General features: G+C 46.3%; 1 protein-coding gene across 1 annotated transcript in view; it reads right to left on the bottom strand.

The window, feature by feature from the left end:
- Positions 1–17280, bottom strand: part of NKD1 (NKD inhibitor of WNT signaling pathway 1) — a 136142-nt gene that overhangs the window by 54072 nt on the left and 64790 nt on the right. Inside the window, exon 4 of the mRNA XM_056862961.1 lies at positions 1033–1090. Coding sequence (XP_056718939.1) covers positions 1033–1090 — 58 coding nt within the window. The remainder of the gene's footprint in view (positions 1–1032; positions 1091–17280) is intronic.

Below are 17280 nucleotides of genomic sequence, written 5' to 3'. Positions count from 1 at the left end.
TCAAAGTCAGTATTGTCTACTCAGACTGGCAGCGGCTCCCCAGGGTCTCAGGTGGAGGTCTTTCACATCACCTACTTGCCTAGTCCCTTTAACTGGGGATACAGGAGATTGAACCTGGGACCTTCTGCATGCCAAGAAGATGCTCTACCACTGAGCCACAGCTCAAGAAAAAAGAATAGAGGGTATTAACAGGCCAGTTGGCCATGATAGCCACATTACAGCTGATCCTTTGGACTTGGAATCAGAACAGGATAAAAGCTGACATGTGAGTTCCAGGAGAACTGCGTTTGGACCTGGATGGAGAACTGCAGAAAATCCATGGGAGGGTAGTTGCAGAGGTTAAGTCCGCTGCAGATCAGATCCCTTGAGATGAAAAGGTAATCCAAAGGTGGGGGTGGAATGAGAACATAGGCAAGCAAAAAAGATGGAAGGCTAGAACAGAAGTAGGCAGGCAGGCAGAACTGGAGCTAGGCTACAGAATCCGACAAGCAAAGGCAAACTCTAGCTCCTGCTCAGACAAAGGTCTAGGCTTAGACAAAAGGGTCCAAGGAGCTGTCTGAGGGGCTGAGCCACGCTGTCCTAAGTGGGGTCCTTCTTCTTCTACTGTTTATCTTCAAGTAGTTCCACATGCCATAATGTTGCTGTTATGCCAATAAAGGTTTATCCTGAGTCAAACCCTTGCTCTATCAAGGTCAGTCTTGTCTACTCTGACTGGCAGCTACTCTCCAAGTCCTCAGAAAGTTGTCAATGAACTTGACATGGAGAGACAGCTAAATTGAGGCTGAGAAGGGCAGCCATGAAGGAGGTAGAAAAGATCCTTAAGTGTAAGGATGTGTCGCTGGTGACCACAATCAAGATAATTCATACCATAGTATTCTCCGTTATTATGTGTGGTTGTGAAAGTCGGACAGCGAAGAAAGCTGACAGGAAGAAAGTTGAAATGTGGTATATGCCTGTAACCCCCCTTTTTATTATGCATTAGAACAAGTTTCCTGTATAAAAAAGAAGCCATAATAATTGTTTTTCAATTACCTTCCAGGTGGAAGTGTTCATTTTCAATTGCCTCCCTGAAGCCTTCACCTGCCGGATCCTGCAAAAAAAAAAAAAAGGGAAAGGGAAACGTTATTTGCATGTTTACTAGATGCAGGACAGTGGTATTTCAAGGGTGCACCAATATTTGCGCTGACCTGCAGAAGACATGCAAAAGTTTCATCTGAACCAAGTAAGTACCCATCTCTGATCAGACATCCAGGAATCGTTAGTTTCCAGAAACCATTCCACAGTTCGCAGACTGGTCTTGGATCTGATTATACATATTACCCATTCTGACAAGATGTTTTCGTGCCTTTTCAGGCCCCGGGAAAGACTCAAACAGGAGTAGTCTTTAAAATGCAAGGCAAGAAGCAGTGCTGCCGTGTTAATGGAAACGTGAAAAGCACCTTTGCAAATCAATTTAGTTCCACATACTTATTTGATACAGTAATTTTATATCATGTGCTTGGGATAGCTGGGAGAACAAAATAATGCAACTGACAGACAGTACTGGCAAGAGAAGAGATTTAAAGATTAAAATCCTTTTACAAGGCAGGTTAATAGTTAGCACCACCATACTCTGTCAATTAATCATGCAAAAAAAAACAACTCAAATGTAGCCTAGAAGTGACAATATTTGGAATCTCATTTTCCCAACACAAAAGACTCAAAAATGTTATATCCTCCAAAGCAGGACTCTTCAATCTTGACTCTATTTCTTCAAATGCACTCCTTTATCCAACATTGCTTTGTGATAGTCACTAGAAGTGTCCAGAGGAAAAACAACAAGCAAGTGTGGTGTGGTGGTTAAGAGCGGTGGTTTGGAGCGGGTTTGATTCCCCACTCCTCCACATGAGCGGCGGGGGCTAATCTGGTGAGCCAGGTTGGTTTCCCCACTCCTACACATGAAGCCTGCTGGGTGACCTTGGGCTAGTCACAGCTCTCTTAGAGCTCTCTCAGCCCCACCCACCACACAGGGTGTCTGTTATGGGGAGGGGAAGGGAAGCCGGGTTGATTCTTCCTTAAGTGGTAAAGAAAGCTGGCATATAAAAACCAACCCTCCTTCTTCTTAATCTCCTTCTCACACGTTTGGAGAAACGCTAGCCAGGGAAAGAAGCGGTAGGACTCCCCTATGAAGCGAGCAATCAATTTACCCCTAAGCAGACCGGTATTAGATACAAATTTAGAGAACCAAATTCCCGGGGTCCTCGACTGATCACCACAGCATGCAATAGCGCTCAAATCCCAATTATCACTCTAATCGGCCTGATAAGGATGCCACCACTGGAAATTTGCAGCATATCTGTTTCCAAATTAACAAGGGATCATTGTTGCTTCATTGCACAGGGGTGGCTCAACAAATTTACAAATACTGATAGAATATCTGTTTCCCACAGTCCACGGATGTCTTCCCTCAAGGCGAGGGCCAGCGGTTTCAACATCACAGGAACATATGAAGTCATTCATATGAGCCGTGACTCAGTGGTAGAGCAGCCACTTGGTATGCAGAAGGTCCCTGGTTCAATCCCTGGCATCTCCAGTTGAAGGAACTAGGCAAGTAGGTGATGCGAAAGACCTCTACCTGAGACACTGGAGAGCCGCTGCCGGTCTGAGTAGACAATACTGACTTTGATGGACCAAGGGTCTGATTCGGTATAAGGCAGCTTCATGTGTTCATGTGTTCATTTTATACCAAGGCACACCATAGGTCCATCTTTTTTTGTATGCTCTACTGATACTTCATTTTCTTTTGAAAAGAGCCATATTTGGTTCTATACTGAGCTTCAGGGGACAGACCCCTGGTCTACCCCGAGGGATTATACCTCATCAGGGTCTCTGGTAACACCCGTTATGCTTTAACTGCAGATATGGCATCTGCCTGCCTTCCTAGTCCCCTCAAGAGGTGGGCTTTTTATAACCAGCTTATTGGAAGTGTGCTTGGTCTAAACAATAGCCAGCCCATGGCTTCTGAAGAGGACGAAACAAATTAATACGTTTTGAAAACTCCCTCTTATCTAGACTTTAACCATGACCTGGTTTTGCTGCACATTGTAAGGGAAAAGATTGGTCCACTAGAATGGGTTTATCAGTATTCCATGTGTACCTCCTACAATGCAATTCTAAACACGGTTGTGTCAGTGTGTGTAAAGCGTCATCAGGTCACAGCTGACTTATGGTGACCCCGTAGGGTTTTCAAAGCAAGAGACGATCAGAAGTGGTTTGCCCTTCCCTGCCTCCGCATAGCGACCCTGGAGTTTCCTACTGGTCTCCCATCCAAGTACCAACCAGGGTCGTTCCTGCTTTTTAACTGTTCCCAAATACAGAGTGCTTTTCTCCAAGGCCAGATTAAATGCACTGCCATTGGGGGAGTTAGTAGGCAGATTTTCAGGGGTCCCTTTTTCTGAGTGACTTTGTGATTGTGGATCCAGGAGTTTGGACACTGTGGCATTTTTTTATAGATTGTAAAAAAGCATGATCTCGCCAGAGACAAATGGATCACAATACACATTCAGAGGTGGGGACCAGCTTTAAAGCAAGATATAGTTGCAAAGTTATTGGCTGATCCAAATGTAACCCTCAGCGTGGCAAAAATTTTATCTATGGTTTTTAATGATACCTCTTCTTAACTGTACTGTTTAGATATTATATTTTTGTATGTTTGGGTATTTATGTATTATGGAATGTATTGAATTTGCTTTGCTCGTGACCTGTTTGGTCCATGAGCATAAAGAATGGAATAAAGGTCATATCTGCTTACCTTCCGAGATCTGATGAGATTGGGCTAGCCTGGGCTATCCAGGTCAGGGCAAAACCTAGTTACACTCTTCTAAGTCAGTGGGCATAGGAAGTCGTAACTCTGTTTAGTAGGGTTACCACACTTGTATTCCCAGCGATGTTTGAAAACATTATAAAAAATACTGTTCACACTTTGTTTGGCCCCTTTAGCTATGAAGACGTCTTCCAACCATTTATTAGCCATGGTATCCAAAAACCCTTTTAAAGCGATGTTTTTTATAACATTTCCAAACTCTTAATACATCGCTGGGAATACAAAGTGCGGTAACCCCCTAAGATTGCATTGCTAGGGACTGATTTCAGGAGCAAGTTGGCAAAGATTGGCCACGTAGGTTTTATGTATTTATTTCGTCATTCTTATAGCCCTCCCTCCCCAGCAAAAGCTTGGCTTTTTGGGGGTTGTCCTTTTTATATATATATCAGTTTCCCCTCCTTAGACCACTTATCCTCCCCATAGCTTCCATAGGGCTATTTTTTTAAACTGATTTTGCAACAGCTGCAGTACACATATTAACGGCACACTAACCGCAGAGCCTGTTCCAAAAAAGGCACATGGCAACCTCTGTGTATTTCAGCAATACCACTAAGACAGCCGGAGCTCATCATCTGCCAATCAAACGCACTCCTTCATGCCAGCCTGATTATGGAGAGCATTATCTCTGATAGACAGACGTTTGTTTAATAGGGCTGCACGGGCAGCTATTGACTTTAAATGCAGGCTTGCTATTCTCAGCACCAAAAGGAATAAATGCTTATTAATTGCAAGAGGAAGCTGGAAGGTTCTACCCTGTTAAACACTTCACTGGGAAGGAAACATCGTCAGCTTTTTGAAGACGTACCATTGACCCAATCCAGAGAGAAACAAATTGAACTCAGTGAGGCTTAAACATTTCTAACTTTTCTCTGGATCAGCACAATTCGAGTCCAGGAGCACCTTAGATCTTCATCATTGGAGGACATATTTCACTATATGTTAGTATGCCAGCTGTATGGCGAGCCTAGAGTCAAAAGTTTGGATGGAATCCTGAAGGGAGCAATTTTTTTGTTCTGAATTTGATAACTTGATCTTTTTACTTTCTGACTCTGATTCACATGTAACTTTCAGAATGTCACAATTTGCTATTGCGGCCGGGAAGATTAGAGCTCTTGAAGTTATTAAGAAAAATTCTGCACAGGAAATCAAATAATGTTTCAGTAGAAATTGTGTATGTAATTGATTTTACCAGGGCAATGTACACCGCTGTATTTTTATCTTTTTTCTGATATCATTTTACGTTTTCTGTATATATGTAAGGATGTTTTGTAATGGCCTATGGCTAAACAAATAAACGAATACCCTACATCCACAAGGTTTTCAGGGAATGATCTTTCAAGAGTCAAAACTCCCTTCGTCAGATACTTTGACTCTCGTAAACTCATACCCCAAAAATCTTGTTGGTCTTCTAAGGCGCTACGGGACTCATACCTAGCTGTTCTACTGCAAACCAACACGGCTACCATCTGAAACTTTCTCTGGATCGCAAACCATATGTAAAACTAGGAAGATGCCTGTTACATGTTCCTCAACAGCATCCTAAAATAAAGAGCAAGCGACGCTCACGCAGCAATTCTAATTTCATCGCTCTGTGAACATTCACCAGCTTACTCCATTGCTTAAATCAAGGCTCTCTCTATGCCAGACGTATCTAAAATTACTTTGAAAGAAACCTCAAGTTAGTTTTAACTGTCATACCCTGCCCCACACCCAGCAAAGAATCTCATGAACCTTAATGGTGCAAGGGTGCTTAGAAATACTTCGGCTGAAAACCCGAGCTTCTGCACAGAACCCTTTCCAGAATTCCTTCACAGAGAGCCGTGACAGTTCAGACAGATTCCGTTGTGTAAAAATGTTCCCAATTAAATTCTTCAAGAACGGGTGCTTCATTCGGCAGTGAGAACACTGCAGAAATTCGCTCGCCGATGTCGAAGTTTCCCTCTGCAGCCACGAATGACAGGCAAATGGTGCAAAAACACCGATGAGCTTTGGAACCTTTGCATCAGTCAACCTTTGAGCATCGAAACCCTTGCACCAGACAACTTTTGAGCATCGGAACCCGTGCGCCAGTCAACCTTTGAGCGTCGGAACCCTTGCGCCAGTCAACCTTTGAGCATCGGAACCTTTGAACCATTTAACCTTTGAGCATCGGAACCCTTGCGCCAGACAACCTTTGAGCATCGGAACCCTTGCGCCAGCCAACCTTTGAGCATTGGAACCCTTGAGCCAGACAACCTTTGAGTATCGGAACCCTTGCACCAGTCAACCTTTGAGCATCGCAACCCTTGCACCAATCAACCTTTGAGCATCGGAACCCTTGCACCAGACAACTTTTGAGCATCGGAACCCGTGCGCCACACAACCTTTGAGCGTTGGAACCCTTGCACCAGTCAACCTTTGAGCATCGCAACCCTTGCACCAATCAACCTTTGAGCATCGGAACCCTTGCGCCAGAAAACCTTGCAGTCAAACCTGCAGAGTAAGGCTTGGGGATAAGCTCCCCTCACTGATGCCCTTGGTAACAATGGGCACAACAATGGAACCAATGGGTTAACACCCGATCTGCACAATGGAATATTTGACAATATATTACAGTCAACTGCATGGTGTAAACCAACAATATTTCACAGAATCATAGAGTTGGAAGGGACCACCAGGGTCCTCTTGTCCAACCCCCTGCACAATGCAGGAAATTCACAACTACCTCCCCCCCACACACACACACACCAGTGACCCCTACTCCATGCCCAAAAGATGGCCAAGATCCCCTCCCTCTCATGATCTGCCTAAGGTCATAGAATCAGCATTGCTGACAGATGGCCATCTAACCTCAGCCCACCACCTTCCAAGGAAGCCTGTTCTACTGAGGAACAGCGCTAACTGTTGTGACCAGGCACAACTGATTAATGTATTGACCCTAATCATGAGTATCTGCTTTTACTCTACCTGGTTAGGGAATGGAGAAATTCGGCCTGTGCCAGGAGCCCAGGGAGCTGGCAGCGATATGTTTCCCAGCAGAACAGGACCAGAGTTCAGAGCAAAATGTTAAGACGACAGGTATCGGAGGCACTTGGAAAACACCTGGAGAGCCACATGAACAAAGACAGTCCGACTGCTGCCCAGGCAAAGATCTAAGTGTCACCTGGAAGCACGTACTGCTATGCGAAACCAGAGAGGAGGAGGAGGAGGAGGAGGAGAATTGGTTTTTATATGACTTTCTCTACCTCTTAAGGGAGACTCAAACCAGCTTACAATCCCTTTCCCTTCCCCTCCCCACAACAGACGTCCTGTGAGGTAGGTGGGGCTGAGAGAGTGTGACTAGCCCAAGGTCACCCAGCTGGCTTCATGTGTAAGAGTGGGGAAGCCAATCCAGTTCACCAGACTAGCCTCTGCCACTCATGTGAAGGAGTGGGGAATCAAACCCGGCTCTCCAGATCTGAGTCCACCCCTCCAAACCACAGCTCTTAACCACTACACCACGCTGGAACAAGAGGGCTGCCTCAGAAGGTGGAGCTCGGCTGGAACTCGAGAAGTTAATGCGGTTATTCCAGCTTTCTCACCATAGTATCCAATGAAACAGAGAAAAGGAGGCCCCTGGGTCCTAAACCTGGATGTTCCCAGACAGGTGCTTGGCGTTGTCTCCCTCATGCGGAGATTAGGCCCAGATAGTCCACACCTTTGAATGGACGTGCAGTCTGCAAACTGGAGACGTTGTTACCCCTTGCAACAAAAGACAGGTGTGCAACCTCCCAGAGGCATGCTAACGTCCCTTCATAAATCTGTCACCAGAAGGTGCCGGGGAACAGATGGCTCGCATTCCACTCGCCGCAACCCTCCCCGGCTCCTGGAGGGTCCCTTCCCCCCACTCGTAAACCCAGGTATGTCAACATATGCTTTCTATAGCAGATCATGATTTTTTGCGGGCCAGGAAGTTGCAGGGGAGAAGGGGGTGGGGAGAAACTCCTTGCAAAAATCCAACATCTTCAGTGTTTGTTCTACCAACCAGTCAAAGAGCCGGACCCAGCGTGAGCCGCAGACATCAATAACTTGAAAAGACGCGGGGTATTTTCACCCCTCCCCTCCCCCGGTTCAAAAATATGCAAGCCAGCTGCCCTGAGCCAGTGGGAGAGAAAGCTGAGACAAAAAGGATGAAGAAGACAAAAGCTACTGGCACACAATCTTGGAGGGAGGGGGAGAGAGGAGGAAAAAGCAAAAAATGCACAAGCCACGCTAGAATTCCAGATTCAGCTGCTTGGGTATAACAGAGAACTCTGCTGGTCACACCATGCCTGGAGATTTTACCAGCTGGCCCAATAAAATAAAATAAAAATACCACCTTTTGTAAAGCGAAGTTAATTGAGAAGATTCCTCCCCCCCCACCACCAAAAAAAACCCTCAACTTGGGCAGAATGCACACTCTCCCATTGGATTTCCACAAATATGCAAAGAACCTATTATCTATACTTATGGTTGTCAACCTCCAGGTAGGGCCTGGAGATCTCCCGAAATTACAGCTAAAATTAAATCAAAAGAGTTTCCTTCTAGACATTAGAATTTTCTAACAGAGCAGTTCCTCAGCGGAACAGGCTTCCTCGGGAGGTGGTGAGCTCTCCTTCCCTGGAGGTTTTTAAGAAGAGGTTAGATGGCCATCTGTCAGCAATGCTGATTCTATTACCTTAGGCAGATCATGAGAGGGAGGGCATCTTGGCAATCTTCTGGGCATAGAGTAGGGGGACACTGGGGGTGTGGGGGTAGTTTGGAATTTCCTGCATTGTGCAGGCGGTTGGACTAGATGACCCTGGTGGTCCCTTCCAACTCTATGATTCTATGATGTTCAGACTACAGTGATCAGTTCCCCTGGAGAAAATGGCTGCTATGCCATTATACCTTGACCTGGTGGCCTGCCTGTTGGGTTACGATATCTATTGTGTTGCAGCGGGTACTATACTAAATTTGTTGCACCATCTGTTTTAATAATTTGTGGGCTATTTTAGTGTTTTGCAGGTTTTTATTGGTATACGTATACAGCCTGTGATTTTATTGTTGTGACCTGCCCTAAGCCTGGTTTTGGCCGGGGAAGGTGGGCTAGAAATGCGATAGATAGATAGATAGATAGATAGACAGACAGACAGACAGACGATATACCTTGTTGAGGTCCTCCCCTATCCATACTCTGTTCTTCCCAGGATCTGCCCCCAAATCTCCAGGAAATTCCCAGCCTGGAGTTGGCAACCTTATCTATACTTACGGGTTGCCAGAGCGTAAGCAGTAGTCAACGCTGTATCAATACAGTGGTTGTTTGGGGAACTAAACATCCCAGCTTCAAGACAAAAAGCTGGGTATCTAACGAAGGGAGCTTTAACTCTCGAAAGCTTATACCCCGAAAATCTTATTGCTCTCTAAGGTGCTAGGAACCCCGTGGCGCAGAGTGTTAAGCTGCAGTACTGCAGTCAAAAGCTCCGCTCACGACCTGAGTTCAATCCTGACGGGAGTCGGTTTCAGGTAGCCGGCTCAAGGTTGACTCAGCCTTCCATCCTTCCAAGGTCCGTAAAATGAGTACCCAGCTTGCTGGGGGTAAAGGGAAGATGACTGGGGAAGGCACTGGCAAACCACCCTGTAAACAAAGTCTGCCTTGGAAACGTCGGGATGTGACATCACCCCATGGGTCAGGAATGACCCGGTGCTTGCACAGGGGACCTTTACCTTTTACCTTAAGGTGCTATTGGATTCGACTATAGCTTAAGAATGTCTACTGAAATCCTCCAAATATTTTGATTGTGCAATGAGCAACACCGCATGAAGTTTATGGCACCTCCAGGTCACCATCTGAATTGTTAAAGGTGCAAACACCAGGGTGACATCACATCATGACATTTGCTAGGCAGACTATGTGTACGGGGTGGTTTGCCATTGCCTTCCCCAGTCATCTACACCTTACCCCTAGCAAGAAGGGTATTAATTTTACCGACCTCAGAAGAGCGGAAGGCTGAGTCAACCTTGAGCCGGCTACCTGAAACCGACTTCCGTCGGGAACGAACTCAGGTCGTGAGCAGAGCTTGGACTGCAGGACTGCAGCTTACCTCTCTGCCCCACGGGGCTCTTCTTTCCGAATCATTAGGGGAATGCAAATGTTGTCGTTAATAATGCAAGTCATATTTTTGAATCAGTTCCTTGGTCTGTGAACCTCCATTTTCAAGCAAGGCAAAACAAGCACACGTCCTGCTACTCCGTCAAATGTTCGAGCGCTTCTATTGAATGTTCTGGGCAGGTCAAAGGTCTCACACGTGTGTGCATAAGCCACAGGGGCAGCTCAGTTGGCATTTCTCCCCCTTTCATCTTTTACATACTTGAAAGGACCCAATTTCAACCGACCCCCTTCAAAAAAACCTGAAAACCGAGAGAGAACTACATCCGTTAGCATTTCTCTAGCTGCGGCGGTTGTTTCTGGCTATGTACTAAAGATTCTCAAATAGTTCTTCCTAGAAAAATAAAATAAAAAGAGCAGGGTCTCCCCTCCCTCCCCACCTAGCACAGGGACTGGTCTGCTATGAGCATTTCCTTAAAAGGAACCACATCAAAGCGGAAGAGTTTAGCTGTTCCCAACTCCCTGCCCCCAGACTTCGAAACCCAGGCTTGGTACTCCAGGATTTAATATCTTTGTTCCTTCTCCCCGCTCTCTGTTTCCTTCTCATCAGCTCTTTTGTCTGCATCTCTGTTCTCTTAAAAGCTAACAGATGTTGATGCCATGAAGTTTCAAAGAATTTTTTTTTCATGCCCACATAACTTATTAGAACTAATGTATTCCAAGTATTCTCGAGCTTTGGGAAACATTAGAGGTGAAGGGGGGGGGGAAGGAGAAGGAGAAAACGGCTGCATGGAAAACCTCTGAAAGAAAACAAAACACACCGCTCACTTGAAAGTCATGGACAGGTTACTCCTTCCGCACAAATTAGCACGAAACAAGACTTCCTGGCAGAAAAAGAAACCCACGCAAAAGGACGTTCACCCCATACTATGTACACCTCAACCTTGTACTCTGGGTTAATTAATATGGAATAACTGTTGCACCCATATTTCATGCTTGAAATCTGCTAATATGGCCTAGAAACGTCACTCTTGAGATGAGACCATCCACTCTTTCACTGTTAACAGTCTTCAGTGCAGATAAATGGTTAGAGATAGTTAAGGGGATATTTGTCTACGTTAAGACATACTGAGTCCGGTCTCAAATTCTCATCTCGACCACAGTTAATCAACTGTTAGTTTAGATGGCTTTAAAAGAGGACTGGACAAATCCACAGGAGGTCACACATGAACACATGAAGCTGCCTTATACTGAATCAGACCCTTGGTCCATCAAAGTCAGTATTGTCTACTCAGAGCGACAGCGGCTCTCCAGGGTCTCAGGCAGGGGTCTTTCACATCACCTACATGCCTACCTGGACACTGAAGAAAGCTGATAGGAATAAAGTAGATTCCTTTGAAATGTGGTGTTGGAGGAGAGTGTTACAGATACTGTGGATGGCCAAAAAAAACAAATCAATGGGTTATAGATCAAATCAAGCCTGAACTGACCCTGGAAGCTAAAATGACTAAACTGAGGCTATTGTATTTTGGTCACATTATGAGAAGACAAGAGTCACTGGAAAAGTCAGTCATGCTAGGAAAAGTTGAGGGCAGCAGGAAAAGAGGAAGACCCAACAAGAGATGGATTGACTCAATAAAAATAGCCACAGCCCTCAAGATCTGAGCAAGGCTGTCAAAGATAGGACATTTTGGAGGACATTGATTCATAGGGTCGCCATGAGTCGGAAGCAACTTGACGGCACTTAATACACACATGCACCTGCCCAGTCCCTTTAACTGGAGAGTCCGGGGATTGAACCTGGGACCTTCTGCATAACAAGCAGATGCTTTTCCACTGAGCCATGGCCCCTCCCCTGATGGGCAACTGATGGTTAGATGGCTGAATGGGATCTCCATTGTCAAAGGCAGAGTACCTCTGAATATCAGGTGCTCGGCAGGGGGACACAACAGAGGGATGCTTTGGGCAAAGTCTTCCAGGGGCGACTGGCTGGATCCTGTCGGAAACAGGATGCTAGACTAAATGGACCCTTTGGACTGAACCAGCAAGGCTTTCGTTCTATTCTTAAATTCACCTTTATACAGTTAAATATTCACTTTCAGTCTCCAGTTAGTATTATTTAAAATGTGTTCCAGAAAGATATGATTTTTTTTTTCCAAACAAGGTGGAAACACCAGGGGTTGTAATTAAACCAGAGTACAGACCAGTGAAAACGTAGCCAAAACCAAGGTTCTATTCAAGCATTCCTCCAAGGAGAAAAAAGGTTTCTTCCCCCCTCCCCAAAATGTCATTTCTCTCGTCTGACAACCATGCAGCATAGATCATAGAAACTCTTTTGATTTAATTTCAACCCATTGGTTCTGGTCCGACCTTCTGGGGCAACAGAAAACAATTCAGCACCCTCCTCTATATGGCAGCCCTTCAATTTTCCAGTGGCAAAATGGAACTTTCCTGACTTCTCTTTCCACTGCAGGCCACAGAGCCCCATGAAAAGCTGCTCTTGGGGAATGGGAGACCCTAAGGAATGACATGAGGAGAGTCTGCAGCCGGAAGGAGGAATTGGTAAGAACACAAGAAAGGCCCTGCTGGATCAGACTGAGGCCCATCAAGTCCAGCAATCTGTTCACACAATGGCCAACCAGGTGCCTCTAGGAAGCCCCCAAACAAGACTTTGACTGCAGCAGCAGCATCCTGCCTGTGTTCCACAGCACCTAATATAATAAGCACACTCCTCTGATCCTGGAGAGAATAGGTATGCATCATGACTAGTAGCCATTTACTAGTAGCCATGAATAGCCTTCTCCTCCATGAACATGTCCACTCCCCTCTTAAAGCCTTCCAGGTTGGCAGCCATCACCACACCCTGGGGCAGGGAGTTCCACAATTTAACTATGCCTTGTGTGAAGAAATACTTCCTTTTATCTGTTTTATCCTTTTATCAGAATGACCACAAAACAACGGCTGACCACTAAGACTTATGATTTGTGCATGCCCTTATCCGTAGCAAACATAACTTGCAAAACACAGTGATGCTGCTTTTAAATGTGCAACAGAATTCTCCTTTCTCCTTTGGCCAAAATGGCCCCAGGAATTGCTGGCAAGACCTTAGGGAACGAGGAAAGGATAACATCAGTTTCCTAGCAGGGGGGGTATCAAACCGCATGGCCAGGCACAACTTGTGGTCCCTTTCTTCCTCTCCTAGCGCCAGCCAATCTCCCCTTGAAATCGGCGGGAGTTTTGCCTGCATAAGGCCTGCATGGATCAAGACTTCTCTGATCACAGAGTTGGAAAACAGTAGGGTTCTGCATCTCGCACCCCCCTCCAAAGGCAGCTTGGCGCCTGTCCTATATTTGGAAGGATATAAAAGACAAAGTGTTCGGTTGGGGGTGGGGGGAGGCGGAGAAGAGAGGAAGAAAGCTCGTTACAGCATGAGCCTTGCTCTGCCGATGCCCCTCCGCGAGCACTAAAACATCTAACCCATTAATGCAAGGAGAACGCAGCGCAATCGGAGAAAGATGCAACTGAAAAGCACCGGAATGTCATTCCCGCAGAATTCTCCCTCTGCTAATCCACAGCTGTCCGTATCTAACAAACTCACAGCTCCCCTCAACCACCGGATTTTTAATGCACCACAAACAGAAGGTGCGCACCACTGCAGAACACCCGCACGGACAGAGAGCATCCTTAATAATATAAACCGAGGGCTTGATGCAGTTGTTACTTCGTCCCTGGGGTAAGACTGGTGATTGGGCCTCAAGGCTTGTACACTCGTTTGTCCATTCCTCTTATCTAGGGTTGCCAGGCCATGTCCGGCAACCGACAGGAGGTTTGGGGAGGGGCCGTGGCTCAGTGGTAGAGCATCTGCTTGGCATGCAGAAGGTCCCAGGTTCAATCCCCGGCATCTCCACTTAAAGGAACCAGGCAAGTAGGTGATGTGAAAGTTCTCCGCCTGAGACCCTGGAGAGCCGCTGCCGGTCTGAGTAGACAATACTGACTTTGATGGACCAAGGGTCTGATTCAGTATAAGCTTAGCCGCTTCATGTTTTCATGTGACATGGGTTTCCAGCAATTTCTAGAGCTACCTGATGTCAAGAAGAGGTCTCGCGGCATAGCGGGTGGCCTGGCAATCCTACTTTCACTCCAACTGAGGACAACTAACTAAACAGAAGAACCTGTTTTCAAGTACGTGTAAAATTCTCTAGTTTGCTGGCTCCGTTTCCATAGCGGTGGGTGCAGGGGAGAAGACAGAGGGACAAGACTGTAAACAGAAGGCAAATGAGTGTACAAGCCAGGGGGGAATCGAAGAATCAGAATCCAGGGGTGCATCCCACAGCAAACCGTCAATGACGTCCAACGTTGAAGTGTGCATCTCCTTTAGGTCCACAGATCCTAAAGCTAAGGATGTCAGAAAAACTCCATGAGCACCTATGAATAACCGAAACCGCAGGAAATAAGGGAACAGGTGCCATACATCCCTAGCTAGGAAATCTGCCGGAGACCACCAAGGGTTCACAAAAAAGGCCCTTATTAGATCTGCTCCCTCATTCCTCCTCGGGCAGATAAGAGTGGCTGCCTAACCTCGCCAGCATGTGACATTGATGAGCCTGTATGCTCCTTGTTTTGACTCCTCCCGTTGGAGTCAACGGAGGAATCCCTGCCCTTTCCTACGCAAGACTTCAGTTTCCATCGGGATCACCCCCTCAGGCACCACATGGTCAAAGCAGGGCGGTTTGGCACGGCTCCTTCTCTTTCCTTTTGATCAGGTTGCCCCTTGCCTTAGGACAAGAACTATCAGTTCCTCTTCAAGTGTTTCCTTTCATGTAACATCTGCATATCCGTTGCGGGGGGGGGGGGGGAAGGGAGGGAGTTAAAGTCAAGGAAGACCAAGTTCCAAATGTGGAATATAAAAATTTCAACAGCAGCGTTTCTGATGGGCCCTGATCTGGATGCCCCACGCTAGCCCGATCTTGTCAGATCTCAGAAGCTAAGCAGGGTTGGCCTTGGCTAGTACATGGATGGGAGACCACAAAGAAATTCCAGGGTTGCTACACAGCACAGAAATAATTGCCACATATCTTTGCTACAGATCTATTGGCACGTAAAGGTAAATTTCACACTCTGTGTCATTAGTGCCACTCACAGTGAGTAGGGGAACACACACAATAACCAAACACAAAACTCCCAATGGTGAAACAGTAGGAGCGAAAAAAGAAAGCCCGTGTTAAGTTTAGCCTCAGGAGGGAAGGCAGCTTCGTATAGCTTGATCTTGTCGGATCTCAGAAGTTCAGAAGGGTCGGGACTTGGATGGGAGACCGCCAAGGAAGTCCAGGGTCACTATGCAGAGGCAGGCAATGGCATACCACCACTGAACGTCAGCGTGGCATGGTGGTTAAGAGCGGCGGTTTGGAGCAGTGGACTCTGATCTGGAGAACCGGGTTTGATTCCCCACTCCTCCACGTGAGCGGCGGAGGCTAATCTGGTGAACTGGATTTGTTTCCCCACTCCTCCACATGAAGCCGGCTGGGTGACCTTGGGCCAGTCTCAGCTCTGTTAGAGCTCTCTCAGCCCCGCCTACCTCACAGGGTGTCTGCTGTGAGGAGGGGAAGGGAAGGGGATTGCAAGCTGGTTTGATTCTTCCTTAAGTGGTAGAGAAAGTTGGCATGTAAAAACCAACTCTTCTCCTCCTCCTCCTCCTGCATCACCTTCTTCTCCCTCCACACCATTTTCCCAATTGGAAATATTCCCTCATCTGGGTGCATTAAGCCCCAGTGTAACCGTGCTGTGTTTGCATTTTTCTCTACTAGGGTTGAAAGCTGACATGGGGGGGGGGGGGATTTTCAATCAGAGAAAATATGTGGAGAATTAGCCCACCTTCTCCAGTGTCATGGCTCCAACCTGCACTGGGCCTCTTCACGGCTGCTCCACAGAAGACCAAACACCACATCTGGAGTTCCGATCCCAGAACTCCAGCATCACAAATCACAAGGCCCTGTGAGTTAAGGCACGTTTGTTTAATTTCGAAGCTATTTTGGTTCTGAAGTGTTAGTGTTATAGGGAACGGCAAAGGGAAAGATAAAGCCCTGGCCTTTCTTTCCGACTAGGGGGCGGTCATGGATTTTGCTCATTACGGCGACGTGTTTTTAACCTTACATTTCTTTCGATATCTTGTAGGGGGGAGATTTTGTGATATGCAAGAGGTTGCGGTGCTTGAGAAGCAACTCACGACGAGGGAGTCACTCTAGAAGTCCGCACGGAAAGAACTGAAAATTGGATCTGAAACCGCGGCGCGGTTCTCCAACTTGAGGCAACGAAACAGAGAGAGGGCACGCGCGAGAAAAGTCTCCTTCAGATGCTTCAAAATCGTTTGAGCAGATCAACACGGGTCCTTTCCCCTCGGTCTCTGTTTGTCTCATCAACACCATTTCCCAGCATGCTTGAAAAATGCAAAGGCCAAGCTCAGGTAGAATAAAGGATTTTACTCGAGCCAAACAAAACCAGGCGTGTTTTTTGAATGCGTTGCGTTTCATTAAAGGAGTCGTTTTACCCTGCGGACTCTACTGTTTAAGCCAACATTAATGGAAAGACACCAACCTACGCCCCCCATGAAAACAAACTTTGAACCCACAGCATATAAAAACGACCCCTATGAGCCGGCTCCGGACTCCAGCTGGGTTCTAGTGGAGATCGGACAACCCGATGCAATAATTTTCGCCACAGTGCAGGGGAAGGAGGGGGGGGGAAATGAAAGAGTGATAGGTTGACTGTAATTACAGTAACTTATATATTCGCAGGAAAGCTCCAAATAGAAAGTTCAGCTGAACGCTTTATTTCAGCCCCATTCCTCCAAAGGCTGATTTTTGTTAAAAAATACAAAAAGGCAACATGGCATCATCTTTGCATTTAAAACCAAAATAAAATAAAATCCCAAATTAGTAACACGTTAAAGCAGATTTTGTGTCCCTTGTCCAAGTACAGGATTTAAGACTTGGACCAAAACCACCATTCTCCCACTTATAAAGTCCTTCTTCGTTGGCTTGCCATGTGCAAACCTCTGCGCAAACATCAATAACCCCAACACTTCAGCTTTTAAAAATATTTGTTTGCTTGAGTTAAAGAAAAATAATAAATATTAAAGAATGATTGGACAACTACTTCTCCCATGTGATGCAGTGGCCTATAAAGAGGCCTAGCAAGAGGAGGAGCAGGAGGAGTTGGTTTTTATGTACCGACTTTCTCTACTACTAAAGGAAGAATCAAACTGGCTTATAATCATCTTCTGTTCCCCTCCCACAACAGATACCCTGTGAAGTAGGTGGGGCTGAGAGAGCTGTGA

The sequence above is a fragment of the Euleptes europaea genome, chromosome 17 (assembly GCF_029931775.1).
Source record: "Euleptes europaea isolate rEulEur1 chromosome 17, rEulEur1.hap1, whole genome shotgun sequence".
NCBI lineage: Eukaryota > Metazoa > Chordata > Lepidosauria > Squamata > Sphaerodactylidae > Euleptes > Euleptes europaea.
This window is presented reverse-complemented; position numbering and strand designations above follow the sequence as displayed.